The 14,672-nt window shown below is 39.1% G+C and overlaps 1 protein-coding gene across 2 annotated transcripts in view; it reads left to right on the plus strand.

Annotated features, from left to right (window-relative positions):
• The window catches only part of NOL10 (nucleolar protein 10), a 73,829-nt gene extending 59,419 nt beyond the window's left edge, over window positions 1-14,410 (plus strand). For both annotated transcript variants that reach the window (XM_065587708.1, XM_065587709.1), the window contains 2 exons: window positions 6,604-6,706; window positions 13,072-14,410. In XM_065587708.1, the coding sequence (XP_065443780.1) occupies window positions 6,604-6,706; window positions 13,072-13,188 (220 nt within the window). In that variant the 3' untranslated portion in view covers window positions 13,189-14,410. The remainder of the gene's footprint in view (window positions 1-6,603; window positions 6,707-13,071) is intronic.
• The last annotated feature ends 262 nt before the right edge of the window (window positions 14,411-14,672 follow it).

The raw sequence follows: 14,672 nt of genomic DNA on the forward strand, positions 1-14,672 counted from the left end.
AAGGGTTTGATACTTTGAACTAGATTGGGGGGCCCTTACCTCACACTGGTGAGAAGTTTCTCATATAGATAGTCCCATTGATGTTAGTGGGACTACTCCATGTGAGTATCAGTTCACCAGTGTGAATAAAGGGTCTTACAATTTCACCTTGTGTGATCTCTCCCCATTAGAAAACATAGAATACCCCATGATTTCTCCGTGCTTACAAAGTAAACCTCTCTTTGCTGGGAGTGGACAGTAAAAGTATCTTTTGACCTAGATAGGCCCAAAATGTCTGGATTCTATAAAAACTAATCTATCTTAGTTGTCAGAGTTCTAGTCTCCAGGCTTTCTCCTTGCAGTGCTAAAAGCCAGAGTTAAATATTTTGTCTGAGTTTCATATTTTGTTTGTATACAGTGTAGCCTTGTTGGTTCCAGGATATTAGACAGACCAGGTGGGAGAGGCAGTATCTTTTATTGGAACAATCTCTGTTGGTGAGACAAGTTTTTGAGCTTACACAGAACTCTTCTTCAGGTCTGGGAAAAGTACTGAGTGACACAGCTAAATACAAGTCGGAACAGGCTGTTTAGCCCAACAGTCCCGAAATTGTGGGTTGCACTCCCCTAGGGGACGTGGAGGAACATTTGGGGTGGGGCGGGGCCCAGGCCAGCAATCTGTAGCCCACTAAGCTGCCCCCTCGTTTCCCCCCCCCTCCTTCCTTGCCCCATGACAGGAGAGGTGTTAAATACAATTTTGTTTGTATCTTTTAACTCAGCTGTTACCTAAAGCAGTAGGGTTCTGTATCTAGAGCATTTCTGCCTTTTAGAGATGCCAGAAAGTGTCCTGTCTTTCCAGGTGTTTAGTGCCAGACATTCTCATTGACCTCACTTACATATCTGCAGCATTTTAAAAAATCAGACTTTTCTTACAGTTTTATTAATTGGAGATCTGTGCTGAAACTAATAAGCCTTGAAAGACAGCAGCTGCTGAGATATGTCATAGCATGCCAAGTGCTCAACATAGCTCTGACTAGAATGAATGATATAACAAGAGGGAGATTATACATGCCAAAACGTTTCCCACACAAATAGTGAACAAATGTATCCATCCTAATGTCTGATGATTGTTTTGCTGCTGTTCAGATATGGCAGATTTGTCAAGGTACCATTTTGTCACTCAGCTGCATGGTGATGGGCATTTTAGAAATGGTTAGGTAACACAGTGATGTGTATTGAAAGGAAACATTGAACCCAATACGTTTAGGACCAGTTTTTCTTTTTTAAAATATAAAATTGGTTCTGTAATATCAGCCTTTGGGTTCTACTATAAGCACTATAGAAATCCCCAAGATAGAAAACGATACAAGAAACAATTTTCTTATGGAGTGCTATCTAAAACAAACACACAGCGTCATAAAAACTCTGCGGTTCATATGCATATGGGGGGTTCTTTGCTCGTAAATGTTATCATCAACACGTGTGAAGAGGCTAGTGCTCAAAAATCTCTGCATTTGGAGGCCAGGTTAAAGAACCTTGGGAAGAGACCAACAATCTACATGTTCTGTCTGTAAAGTGACATACACATCTTGGGCACCATATTATAAATCCTAATTGAGATTAGTGCTTCAACCTTTGTCTGTTCTGCAGGTGTTGCTTGCATTTTCCCTGCTCACTTTTGTTAGCAAATTTTACACCTAGCAGGTTTGTGTTCATACCTTTATTCAGCGTACGCGTTCTGGATGCTTCAACTCCTTATCTAGAATCTTCTTCAGCTTACATATGAAGTTTTCAGTTTACTTGCTCCTGGCTGTTTCCTTCTTTTCATTCCAGGGGATGGGGCTGCTTTTGTGCCCTTTTGAGTTTTTCAGAGGCATACAGATTGTAGTGTAAAGTCACTGGGTGCTCTGTCAGAGGGGAGAGGATCGTGTGCGTCTTCGTTTTGCCACTTCAGCCAATGATCTGAAAAGGAGAACAAATTGTGAACAGGTGGCACGTGCTCTGATTTCCATTGCAACAGGGGCCGAAATGGAAGCACGTTTCATTATTGCCAACCTACTGTTTTTGTAAGTTCACGCGATGACGTCTGATTAAGGTGCTCTATCCCACTGAAGGAAACTCTCAAATGCTTCCTTGATCTTAAATGAAATGACTGAGGAGTAATCACAAACAGATGGGAACCTTAACTGTAAGCAAGCAGATTGAAAGATTCAGTTAACAAGCCAAAGTCAGCTCTAGATAAGACTGAAAAGTTCAGAAGAAATAAGCACAGCACAACACAGCAGGAAAGAAGCCCCCACGCTGTGGAAATTACGTAGTGTAAAGAATCTTCTGTGTGGAAGGCTGGTTGGGTGTGTGTCTGAGTGCGCGCGCGTGTGGGTGTAATCACTGTTTCTGTTGTAGAGGAGAAAATTGAAGGCAAATACTGTAGATCTCTTCATGGGATAAAAGAGAACCAGTGATGACAAACTGAATAGACTGCCGTATGGAAAAAGTGCCTATTGTACTACCAGTGGGCATGATGTTTTACAAACTTAAAACAAGACATGATCCTACCATGAGGGGCTTAGGCAAAACATAGTGACATGATAGCAGATGAAATTAAGAAGAAATAGGATAAGTAAACAAGTGAAGTGGACTAGAGTGCGCATCACATCCTTTTCCTTTTTCAGTGAGCTGCTGTTGTCGTGCCATGTGAAATCTTTTCTCCATGGGGAAAAAAATGTTTAAATTACAAGTTCTGTGAAGAATGATGCCATTTACACTCAGCCAAGAAGCATTCAGACTGCGCATGGGGTACTCCCCAAACTCTTCCAAAACCTTTAATTATCAGCTGCTGTCAGTTAATAATCCCATGTAGCTGATCTGATGCAAAGCATGATTTGCCCTGATCTGTGCTTATCATAAAGGCACAGTCATCATAGTGTCAGCTAGCTTTATTATTTAGAACCATGTTTGAACATGGTAGAATTTTGTAAAGAAGACTAGCCCTAAAGAGAAGTCTACTGGCCCTATACCATGATAAATGCTCAGCATTTTTATGCTGACTCCTTGAGCAATGTACTGAAAATTGGAAAGATTGTAGTGGCATGTACCATCTGGTGATTCTGGCATGTTTGTCTTTGATTTGATTTAGCCAATTTAAAGAATGATGGTCTGTGACCAACATAATTAAGTACTTTAATGCCTCCACTACCCACTTAATGGCAAAGCGTTCTTTTTTCTATAGTTGTATAATGTTCCTGGGGAAATAGTTTATGACTTATATAAAACTGGGTGTTTCTTTGTCAAGTTCCTGACTCAGCGCTGCTCCAAGCCCAACTTCTGAAGAATTGGTATATACTTAAATTTCTTCATAAATTCAAGGATTCTCAGGACAGGAACATTCTGAAACATATGCTTAAATGCAGCAAAGTCCTTAAAAGTAGTCTCTAATGACATTTATGTAATGAGCAGACTGAGCTCAGAACCAGTACTCCATCCTCATTCTACTTTGACTTGTCAGCCATATTTGACACTGTTGACCATGTTCTTCTTGAAATTCTTCCTTGGTTCCATGACACACACTCCTGGTTCGCATCCTACTGCTCATCGCTTCTTCAGAGGATTCTCCTCATTCCCACTCTAACTTTTTGTGGGGATTTCACAGGACTCTGTCTGTGGTCCCCTTCTCTTCTCCCTCTACACCTTATCTCTGGATACTTTATTCACAAATTCAAATACCATTTCTGTGCTGACAACTTCACAGATCTACCTGTCTACTCCAGGCATGTCACCTGTCCAAATTAAAATCTTGGCCAGTCTTTCTGACATCTCCTCATAGGTGTCCAGCCATCAGCTCAATTTCAGCATGGCTAAAACAGCTCTTCATTTCCCTCTTTCCTTTCCCTCCAAAACCAGTCAAAACAAAACAACCAAAACCCACCCTGCTACTGCCTTTATTGGTCACGCTGGACAACACCAACATCCTGCCTATTGCTCAGGCCCACAATGTGGGTGTCATCTTTCACTCAGCCTGTACGTGAGGACATAGACCTCTCTCTATATCCAAATCTTGCAGACACTTTCTGTGTATCTTAAGAGAGATTACAACCTTTCATATCCATCTCCTATAGCTAAAACTCTCGTCCAGGCTATCATCATATAATGTCTTGATTACTGCAACATCCTTTTCTCTGGGCTTGACAAATGCAGTCTTACCCTGCTCATATCCATTGAAAATGCTGCTGCAAAGATCATTTTCCTACCACAGTGCTTTGACCATGTTTTCCCATCTCTTTGCATCAAATATAAGCTGCTTGTCTTCACTGTCAAGCCCTTCCCAATCTATCCCCACCCTAGCTTTCATTCGCTGTCAAGATGTCAACGTCAGTGACAGCCTCCATCATCCACTTATTAAAGTTTCAGATAAACACTTTTGTGTTTTCTCACATGCTGCACCTCCTTAAAACTCCTCTGTTCTGATGCCTGCAAAAACTCGACAACAGTTAAGCCGCTGGTGTGCTGAGATCAGCCTATTATGCTGACCATTGTCTCATTGTTTCCTTGTGCTCCCCCGGTCTGTCTGTATCCATCTGTTGACTCCTGTCTTACCCTTTGTTTCTGCCCCAAAGAGCTTACGATCTGTCATCTTTTTCTGTCTTTGTACAAAGCCTAGCATGATGGGATCCTGGTCTTTGGCTGGGACTCCTACGTGCTATGGTAATACAAATAATAAATAATAATTGAACAGCACTCTTAATGTACCCGTTGGGCCATCTTTTTGGCGGAGATAAAAAGTATGTTTCCTTCCCCTTTGCTGTGGCTGGAATAGTTGTATGTCACAACATAGATGTTTAAGCAATATTTTTGTATTTTACAGATATATATATTGCCCCCCTCCCTCCCCCCATTTATAGATTAAAGCTATTATCCCATAGCCTTTTCCTACTATCTCCCCACATTAATTTTCCTCTGACTGAAGCACCATCCAAGCAGTCATGCTAAAGAATTGCTGGGTAGTAGCCACATTTCTCTCATTCACTTTCAAAGGGGAGAAAAGTGAACTTCAGTTTAAAGTAGAAATCCCGCTACACTGTCAGTGACTGATCTCCTGCCATAGTTAGCTCTGAGGCTTAGCTTGTCTTCTCAAATAGCACAGATGGAACAAGTTTTTACAAGTTCTCACTGAAAAATATATTGGAGGAAAACCAGAGTCAAAATACCTAGTCATGGGGGGAAAAGCAATTATTGACAGTAATTTTGTATAGTTCTTATGAAAAAGCCTTTCATATACATAAATTACTTTTTAACTAAGATCCTGCAAACTCCGCTGGCTCCATACCGAGGGCCCAGTCTTTCAGCCACTTCATCCACAGAACTTCTATGGACTTCTGTGACTGCCTTTCACATGTATGTTTATGATTGTCTGTTTTTTCCCTTCATAAAAGTAATCTGTAAAATATATACATCAGTACCTTGCTGATCATTTGCACAGAAAAGGTAGTCTCTCTCCCCATCTCAACAAATATCTAATAGTGAGATCTTGGATTGCTAAGACTTCATTACAGTTATGTTAGAGCATTTATAACTAATGCTATTTAAAAGCAAACTAAAATTGTCAAATGAAGCATATTACATAATAAAATTCAATCTTCTTTACTGATTGGTCATTTAGGCCCTGTCCTATTTGCAGTTAGTATTACAGTACTGTACTACATAGGGCCCCAATCATGGATCAAGGCTGCATTGTGCTAGGGACTGTGCAAACACATAACAGACAGTCCCTGCTCCAAAGAGCTTAGACTCTGTGTCAATGGGAGAAGGGGTCTGTCCACATAGAGCTCCTTATGGAATCAGGGTCTGTCTTGCTAATTCAGGAAAATTCACAAAGGTCTTCCATTCATTAGTGCAGAATCATGAGATTTGACTCTATTTTTAAATTTTAAACCTATGATAGGTATAGAATATTTTCTCCTGATATTGAAGTAGGATGAAATTTTTAGAATCACTGCCATACTGCCAGTGTTGTTTTAATCAGCTCAGGTAGCTGCTACAAATAGGGGAGTCAGAAATGCCAATTATAATGGGGGGGGGAGAGGAATCAAAATAAATGTTAGTCTTTATGGTAGAAAGTATTTTTGGCTTTAGAAACAGGGTGCTAAGCAAAATGGGTAAATTTAGCTTTAAATGCCTGTTTTAAATTTTATTTAAGATCAGTACACTAGAATATCTACTGCAACTGAATTATCTGGCACCTCCAGATATTCCATAGAAAACTGCTGTCATAGCACATGTTGGTTTGGTGGGAATGGCATGGACTAATTGGATCTGGTTTATGTCTTAACTAGGGCCTGAATTTAAAAATTAAAAAAAACTGTCAGAAGTTGAAAAATGGCTGTACAGTGAGCAATACGTGAAGGGAATAACTGAAACTTGCTTTCCATTTGTGTTGACTGCATATATGTTGCTCAGTAATTGAGTGCAGAATGACAGAAGTGCAACCCAATTGCAATTTTTTTTGCAAGTTATAGGATTTGACTGTTTTGTAGAGTGTGTGATTTCTTCTGTTTGCTATTGTAAAAACTGATAATACAATGTGATGGTGACAAGAACAGAAACAGGCTTTTCTTTAATTGTTCTCTGCAGAAAAACTCTTGGAGATCGCTTGAAGCTTGAAGAAAAGCTTGGCACACTCAGTGTATCTGATACCACAGTAGGCAGCAAACAGATGACATTCAAATTAAAAAAGGTGAGTTTAAAAAAAAAAAAATCTTCTGTAAATAAGATAATGCACAGGCTGATACATTTATTTGTCATCTGAAAAAACAGGGAGCCCTAAAGCCATCTGAAACGGATGTCCCTTTTGATTTCTTCATATATTGACTGCACCTTTACTTTTTTGCACACCCTTGTGTGTGTGGGAAGCCCCACCAGACTCGTATCCCGGTGGGAAATCCTACTTCCCTCTCTTAGTAGATCATCTGTAGCTATATCATCTAATGCTAGCACCTTGTCAGTTCTCACAGTCTTGGGTTTGATCAGTAGTTGATTCATAGGCAAAAAATACCCAGGATGCTGAAACAAGTGATGATGATGTCCTGTAGGTGAGAGTCTTCCCTCTGAGTCATTAGTGATGGGATATTGATAAAAACAACTCCCGACCACTTTGGTCACTGAAGTTCCATGGCACTAATGTAGTCCAATGTACTTGCCAAATTACAATTTGAGTGAGTAACTGCATTCTGCCCACCTAACTTTCCCAAGCAATTTCAACTAGATGGTGTTTTCGTAATTCCTTTCTGGAAATAGTTGTGTAGTGTCTAAACTGTTTCACCCTCAGGTGATTGCATTTTGGGGAATGGGAAGGAGGAAAGGAGGAAGGAAATGGATTTTGTGTATGTGTTTACATATTTTGTAAACCACTTTGGGATCTCTGGGTGGAAAAGTGATACACACTAAAACATGGTTGGAGATGGTGAAAGATAAAGCTCCATATTAGTTGATTCTTCAGCTGGTGAAATCTGTTTCAGTTAAAACTGGTCTTCCTCTAGGCACGTTGTTCATCATAATCCATTTCTGTTTAACACCTGTCAATTAACTCTCATCATGGAAGTAAAACTACAATAGTGTTGTCAGAATGTCTGAAGTAGTTATTAGAATGTGCCACTTTGGATAATTGGGTCACAAAAGGCTAAGTAAAGCAAAGTCACTGGAATTTCTTATTGTACTTCCTATCACCAATTTTACATAAGCCTTTCTCATCTACGTTGTGGTTTGATCTCTGTATCCACTTTGGAATTTAAAATGTGTGGACTTTGGAATAAGTCACAGATTCCAGTGAAGCTCTGCGAAGGATCACCATTTCAGGAGTCGTACCAGCAGGTGTAACTGATACAGTAGCTCCTTATAGCTAATTAAATGAGCTTTGCAGGGCTTCCCATGCATACTCTTTTTATAGGAGCTTTAAATTAGAAAATGCTGAAACAGAATGCATCCTACAATTGATGATCCGCTTCCATAAAGATTTTTGGGGGAGGGCAAGATTTGAGAATAGTTTGAAATACCATTCTGGATTTGATCCCAGCAGAATCAATATATTACTTTGTTACACTTCTGTTGTAAGTGACTCATTTAAGAGTTCATCTCAGTGTGGTTGCCTTATTGAATATACAAATGTACAAAATTTATAGTTTAACTGAACTATTTGTCATATTTACTTTTATGTGGGCCCCCAGTCTCCTCTCTGTGAAGTGGGAAGAAGAGAGATGAAGAAAAGTAAAATGGGATGGAAAATCCCCCTCTCCTTCCCTGAGCCAATCCCACTATAGTCCATGGGAGCAGAAAAAAAGTAGGCCTGGAAAGGAGCCATGTCATATGATATGATCTTTTCAAAAGATGAAGAGAATGCAGTTGGCAAGCCTAGAGGGAGTTTAACGCTGCTAGGACTATCATTAACTCCTGCCTTTCATTGCCCCATCTCCAAGGTTTAGGTGCAGATATGTCGTCTTTTTGGAAGAGGGCAGAAAAGTAATGCATAGCCTTCATAAGAACGATTATACTGGGTCAGACCAATGGTCCATCTGGCCCAGTAGCCTGTCTTCCAACAGTGGCCAATGCCACATGCTTCAGAGAGAATGAAGAGAACAGGGAACTATTGAATGATCATCCCCTGTTGTCCACTTTCAGGTTCTGGCAATTAAAGGCTTAGGACACCCAGAGCATGGGGTTACATCCCTGACTATCTTGACTAATAGCCATTGAAGGACCTATCCTCCATGAACTTAGCTAATTCTTTTTTGAACCCAGTTTTTTGTACTTTTAGCCTGCACAACACCCACTGGCAATGAGTTCTATAGGTTGACTGTGCATTGTGTGAAGTAGTACTTCCTTTTGTTTTCTGTTGTGTTTTGTTTTCAATCTGCTGCCAGTTAATTTTATTGGTTGACCCTTGGTTCTTGTGTTATGTGAAGGGGTAAATAACATTTCCTTATTCACTTTCTCCACACCAGTCATGATTTTATAATCTCTATCATATCCCCACTTAGTCGTCTCTTTTCCAAGCTGAATACTCCCAATCCTTTTAATCTCTCCTCATATGGAAGTTGTTCTGACCCTCTAATAATTTTTGTTGCCCTTCTCTGTACCTTTTCCGATTCTAATATATAGTTTTTGAGATGTGGCAACCAGAACTGCATGCAGTATTCAAGGTCTGGGTGTACCCTGGATTTATTGAGTGTCATTATGATATTTTCTATCTTCTTATCTGTCCTCCAAGGGTTTAGTATTTTTAGTTCTTGTGGATCAATGTAGTTGGAGGCTGAACAGGTTTTGGTACCTGAGTGGCTCTGTGGTGTCTGCTTCCCTCCAAATCCCAACTTCCCCCCACAGGAATTGATCATTGTTAACATTGCAAAGTTTATCTCCTGGCATTTCCTAGATGATCTGTCTTTTTCCATGGTTTTCACTGTGGGGTCCACAATATTCTCCGGTGCCTTTCGGTTCCAATTGTTTGCAGTGCTGTTGTAGCTGTGTTGCCCCAGAGAGAGGGGAGACACAAAGTAGTTGAGATAATATCTTTTACCGAATCGACTTACACAGGGTTTTCTTCAGGGCTGGCCTTCCAATGTCCTTCATAACAAGTGACATTTGATTTAATCAGTAAAGTAACAATTCCAATATGCTGGATAAAGATGTAAAAGGGACTGTGTGGAAGGAAAGTCTTTGGTCATCAAAAGAGAAAAACACGATTCAAGTCAGTTCCAGATTAACAAGCTAATGCTTAAATCAATGCACCTTTATTTTCTAAAGAGTACTTTAGAATGCATTCTGGACAGTGGTAGGAAACCCCTTTTTATGCTATCACATAACAGGTTAGTTGACATCCGCTTATAGGGTAAGAACAGCTGATAAATTTAAACGTCTAAAAAGCAATAACTTTTGGCAGTATAGTAAGTGTTACTAAGAAATACTGTGGGGAGATTTAAGATATTTAAAAGAGGTCTTGAACCAAGAAATGGATTAACAAGGGTTTTGTTGAGATGCTCTCAAGGAAAGAATATTTAAAATTCAAGAACAGTAGCTGCAAGTTATTTAAAAACAATTACAATTTGTTTTAGGAGAGCTAGCTACATGTTATAAAGACTTTCCATTTTGACTATTTTAATAGAAGACTGCTGAACAGTCAAAGCAAGGGGAATCTTTTAGGGTATGTCTACACTGCAGTTAAAAACCTGCAGCTGGCCCATACCAGTTGACTCGGGTTCATGGGGCTCAGACTTAAGGGGTTGTTAAATTGCAGTGTAGATGTTCGGGCTCAGAGTGTAGCCCAAGCTCTGGGATTCTCCCACCTCGCAGGGTCCTAGAGCCCGGCCCCAGCCCCAGCCCGAATGTCTATACGCAATTAAACACCCCCTTAGCCTGAGCCCCGTAGCCCGAATCAGCTGCCACGGCCAGCCATAGGTTTTTAATTGCAGTGTAGACATACCCTTAGTAACTTTTTTTTAAAGGAAAATCTTTAAAAATCCAAAATTTTGGATTAAATTGATCAGTTAATAATATTCATCCTATGCTCTGTGTGCCTTTCCACAGTCAAATTGTATAATTTTTTTTGCATAATACTGTAAAATGTTGCTAATGTACCAAAATGCTGAGTGGTGTAGTAAGTAATTTGATACACTATTAAAAATATGTATGAAACTAAAGATACAGAACTGGAAGGAATAAACTTCTGAATTAACAGATTCATATACATTTGCTAAAAAGCAAAATGGTATGTATTGATTTAATGAATATAGAAACTAGTTCTTTCTGCATATTCAGTAATTGGCTCTTCGCTGTAGCAGACAAAGGTCTACTGACTAGAAGCTAAATCTAGACAAATTCAGCCTAGAAATAGGCCGCACATTTTTAACAGTAATGGTCATTAACTACTGGAGCCACTTACCAAGGGTCGTGGTGGATTCTCCGTCACTGGTAATTTTAAAATCAAGATTAGATCTTTTTCTAAAACGTATGACCCAGTTCAAAACAGGAATTATTTCAGGTAAATACTCTGGCCTGTTTATACAGGAGGTCAGACTAAATGATCACAGGGTGGTCCCTGCTGACATTATCATCTATGAATCTGAGCATGACACAGGTTTTGATGATTAATACAATAATATTAATACAATGGTTAGTATAGTGTCCCTCCTGTATTGCATTGCATTCCTGACAGGATCTGAATAAAAGTAATTCAAGCTTCTTGATTTATTTTCCATTTTGTTTGTTTGACAGATATAAATTAGCTTATAGCATCTAAAGTAATTAGTCACTTTACAGCACACAGAAAAGATACTTCCGTGCCTTGAACAGCTTCAAGTCAAAGGCCCTGATTTTGCAGTCTGAGTCCAATGGGCAAATTCCTGCTCTCAGGTGGATCATAAGGGTCCACTCATATTAATCAGATTGCAGAAGCAGGGCATAAATATTCTGTATGCATAAATATTAGGTTTGCTTTGGTTTTATTTCCCTATTAATGTAATTTTTTTCCCCTGCCTCTTCTTTTGTGTATTTCCATGACTTATTGGTGGTGATATATATTTTGTGCTCTAAAGGGAAAACATTTGATTTAACACTGTGAATTCACACTGCAGTGAATTTCCAGGATTACGGTTTATTGCTAAAATCAAAACAGGTGAAGTTGTGCTGGTGCCTCTGCCTCCTTCCAATGTGGGTGGAAGAGAAATTGTCACCACCGTATAACCCATCCCTGTTCTGGCTTGAGTGAGTCTTTGGGGCATGGGGTTATGCAGTTCTCCCCCAATGGCTCATGGAGAATGTGCATGCTGGCTTCTCTGCCCATTACTCCCTAGGCCACATTTTGCCAGTCAGTTCTTGGGCTGGCTCCACAAAAGTGCTGACTAATGAAGCTCTACTGTAGTTTCTTGTCTTCTAAAGTAATAAGTATTTTGCTTTTCCTGAAGTTACAGATATGATTTGTAGAGAGGCAGTTTAATTTGCACTGGGTAACTACGTACCTGCCTTGTTCCCGTTTGTCCTGAAACGTACAGTGTGCTTTTAAGGTTTTGTTGAGTTAGTATTTTGTAGTCAGTGGCAGTTGAGAAGGAGGAATAACATCATCAACAAAGCACAAAAACATGCTATGTTGGTACAGAAATTTAATCAGTTTTTATGTAGAAAACATACCTAGTAATGTAATCAGTAGCAGAGCTATTGTGTAATGATACAAGTTTAAAAATACAAAACAAAACAAAACCCTTAGTGTCCTGGAGTTTCTCTCATTTGTCTTTTAAAATACTTTTGTGTAAAGCCTAAATGTGATAGCCATCTTTAGCCAACATAGGAACTAACTCTTCTGGCTTGAACATGAGTAGGTGGAATAGAACACATGGAAGCCTGCAATGAACTGTAAACTGTGTGTCTCCATTCTGGAGTAGCGGTGACATCAAGAAAGCACAAAGTAAAAATCTTATGTATGTTTGGAATGTAAATAATTTTGAGTTCCAACTAGAGAGGCAGAAGACTTCGACAACAAAAAGATTGAAGTTTTTTTTAACCATTACATTAAACAGTGTGCCACTAAAATACACCACATTTTAAAGCTGCAATGCTAGAACCTAAAGATATGCTGATCGAACTGCTATAACAAAACCTTAATGGTAACATTTTTACATTATGTTTCACATGCGTCTGACGAAGTGGGTATTCACCCACGAAAGCTTGTGCTCCAATACGTCTGTTACTCTATAAGGTGCCACAGGACTGTTTGTCGATTTTTACATTAGAATTCTCTGCTGAAAACATAGCTTTTTATGCTCAAATAACATGATGGATGCATGTATAAGAACCTTAGTTTTATACAAATTCATGCAATGTAGATAAAATAAAAAACTTAATTTCTGTGGTACCTGAGTGCTTGACAGTTTAACAGGGAAGATTTTTGTAAACTGTAAATACTGCATGTAAGTTATCTTGTTCCTTTTCGTGTTTATGTCTAGAACTGTACAGTTTTTACTACATGTAGCTCAGGAACTGTCCTGACTTTGTTAATGTTGAACCATTTTTGCGGGCCAGTTGGAATTCTAACTCAAGTCTGTTTTGTAAATATTCCAGTCAGGGCAGCAGAAGAAACAGCAGGAAGCTGAGAAGCAACATCATCAGGAGAGGAAAAATCTCAGGCGTTCAGCTAGCCACCTCAAGAGTAAACGTGGTAGAAGAGGACCATTTTAATTACTTCTTAAAGAAGCTGCTTTCCTTTCACTTGTCACCTGGAAAGTGGGACTTTACAGCACAGGCGTACTCCTTTTTGTATCTAAAAGGTGGACATAAGAAAACTAGAACCTATTAAACTGTATGTGAGCTAATGAGAAGGTCACAAAATGCTTGGAGTATTTGGAGAAGACACCATGAGGACAGTGTTACAAACTCAGTCTTGGTTTTGACTTGTGAACGAAGCAGCAGTGATTGGTTATTGTGTAACCCTGGATGTGATTTATATGAAAGTCCTGTCTGTGAAAACAGGACCTTATCTGTCTATTTAATTTGAGAAACAGTGGTTTATTTTTTTAGCATCATGAAATGTTCACTGTTTAAATGTGGATTGAAAAGTTTTAGACTGCTAAGACCTGAGATCAAGGGTTAAGTCATTTTTCCCTATAATAGCTGACATCATAAACACACAAAATAGGAATCACCATAGCTTTGGGTATTGCTGTTGTCCTGATAGCAGATGAAATCACACACAACCCTGAGCATTGGCTTTGGTATGTACTGGTAAGTAAGGCCATGATTAAGCAAAGTAGTTAAGTGCCTAAATATCTGCAAGTTGAAGTCAGTGAGACTAGTTGCATGTGTAAAGTTAGCCACGTGATTAGTACCTTGATGAATCGAGGCTTAAATTAGGAAGCGACCAGTATGTTCAGTGTACGAACATGGGGCCTGATCATGTAAACCCTTCATTTATGCAAGCAGTCTTTATCCACATGAGTTAGTACTATTAACTTCAAATATTGCAGGATTGGAATCATGTCCAGGAACATACTGTAAATTGGATGTCTATCAAATGCTTTAAAGATAACTTAGTTGTAACTTTAAATTCTACACTTTTCAACTGGCGTGAAATTAAATCCAGTGTAGAGAGGGCAAATGCAAGGCCCTAGGCAATGGTATGAATTCTGCCTTAAATGTTTTGGATCTTAAAAGAATGTATTCATTGTTTTTTAAAAAAAAAAATCTGCTTACTGTTTGGATAGTCCTAATAAATTGTGAACTGTCTGGATAGAGCCAGTTTTCAGAATCTCCTTAATTCAAAGCACTGAGCAATGATCTTCAAATTTGGGACAATGAGATCATCTAGCCTGATTTCTATATAACAGACAATATAACTTCACCCAGTGACCCCTGTATTGATCCCAGTAATGTGTGTATGAATAAAGCATATAATCAAGAAAAACATCCAGTCTTGATTTGAAGACATCAAGAGATGGAGAAACCACTATTTCCTGTGATAGTTTTTTCCAATGGTTAATCACCCTCCATTAAAACTTTATGCTTTGTTTCTAATTTAATTTTATCTTTAACTTCCAACACTTGGTTCTTTATATGCCTTGGGGGGAGGGGGAACAAGATTAAAGAGCCCTCTGGTACCAGGTATTTTATGTCAAGTCACTTTTGTCTACTTTTTGATTGAGCTCCTTCAGTGTCTCTGTGACAGG

The sequence above is a fragment of the Chrysemys picta genome, chromosome 3, assembly GCF_011386835.1.
Source record: "Chrysemys picta bellii isolate R12L10 chromosome 3, ASM1138683v2, whole genome shotgun sequence".
Taxonomy (NCBI): domain Eukaryota; kingdom Metazoa; phylum Chordata; order Testudines; family Emydidae; genus Chrysemys; species Chrysemys picta.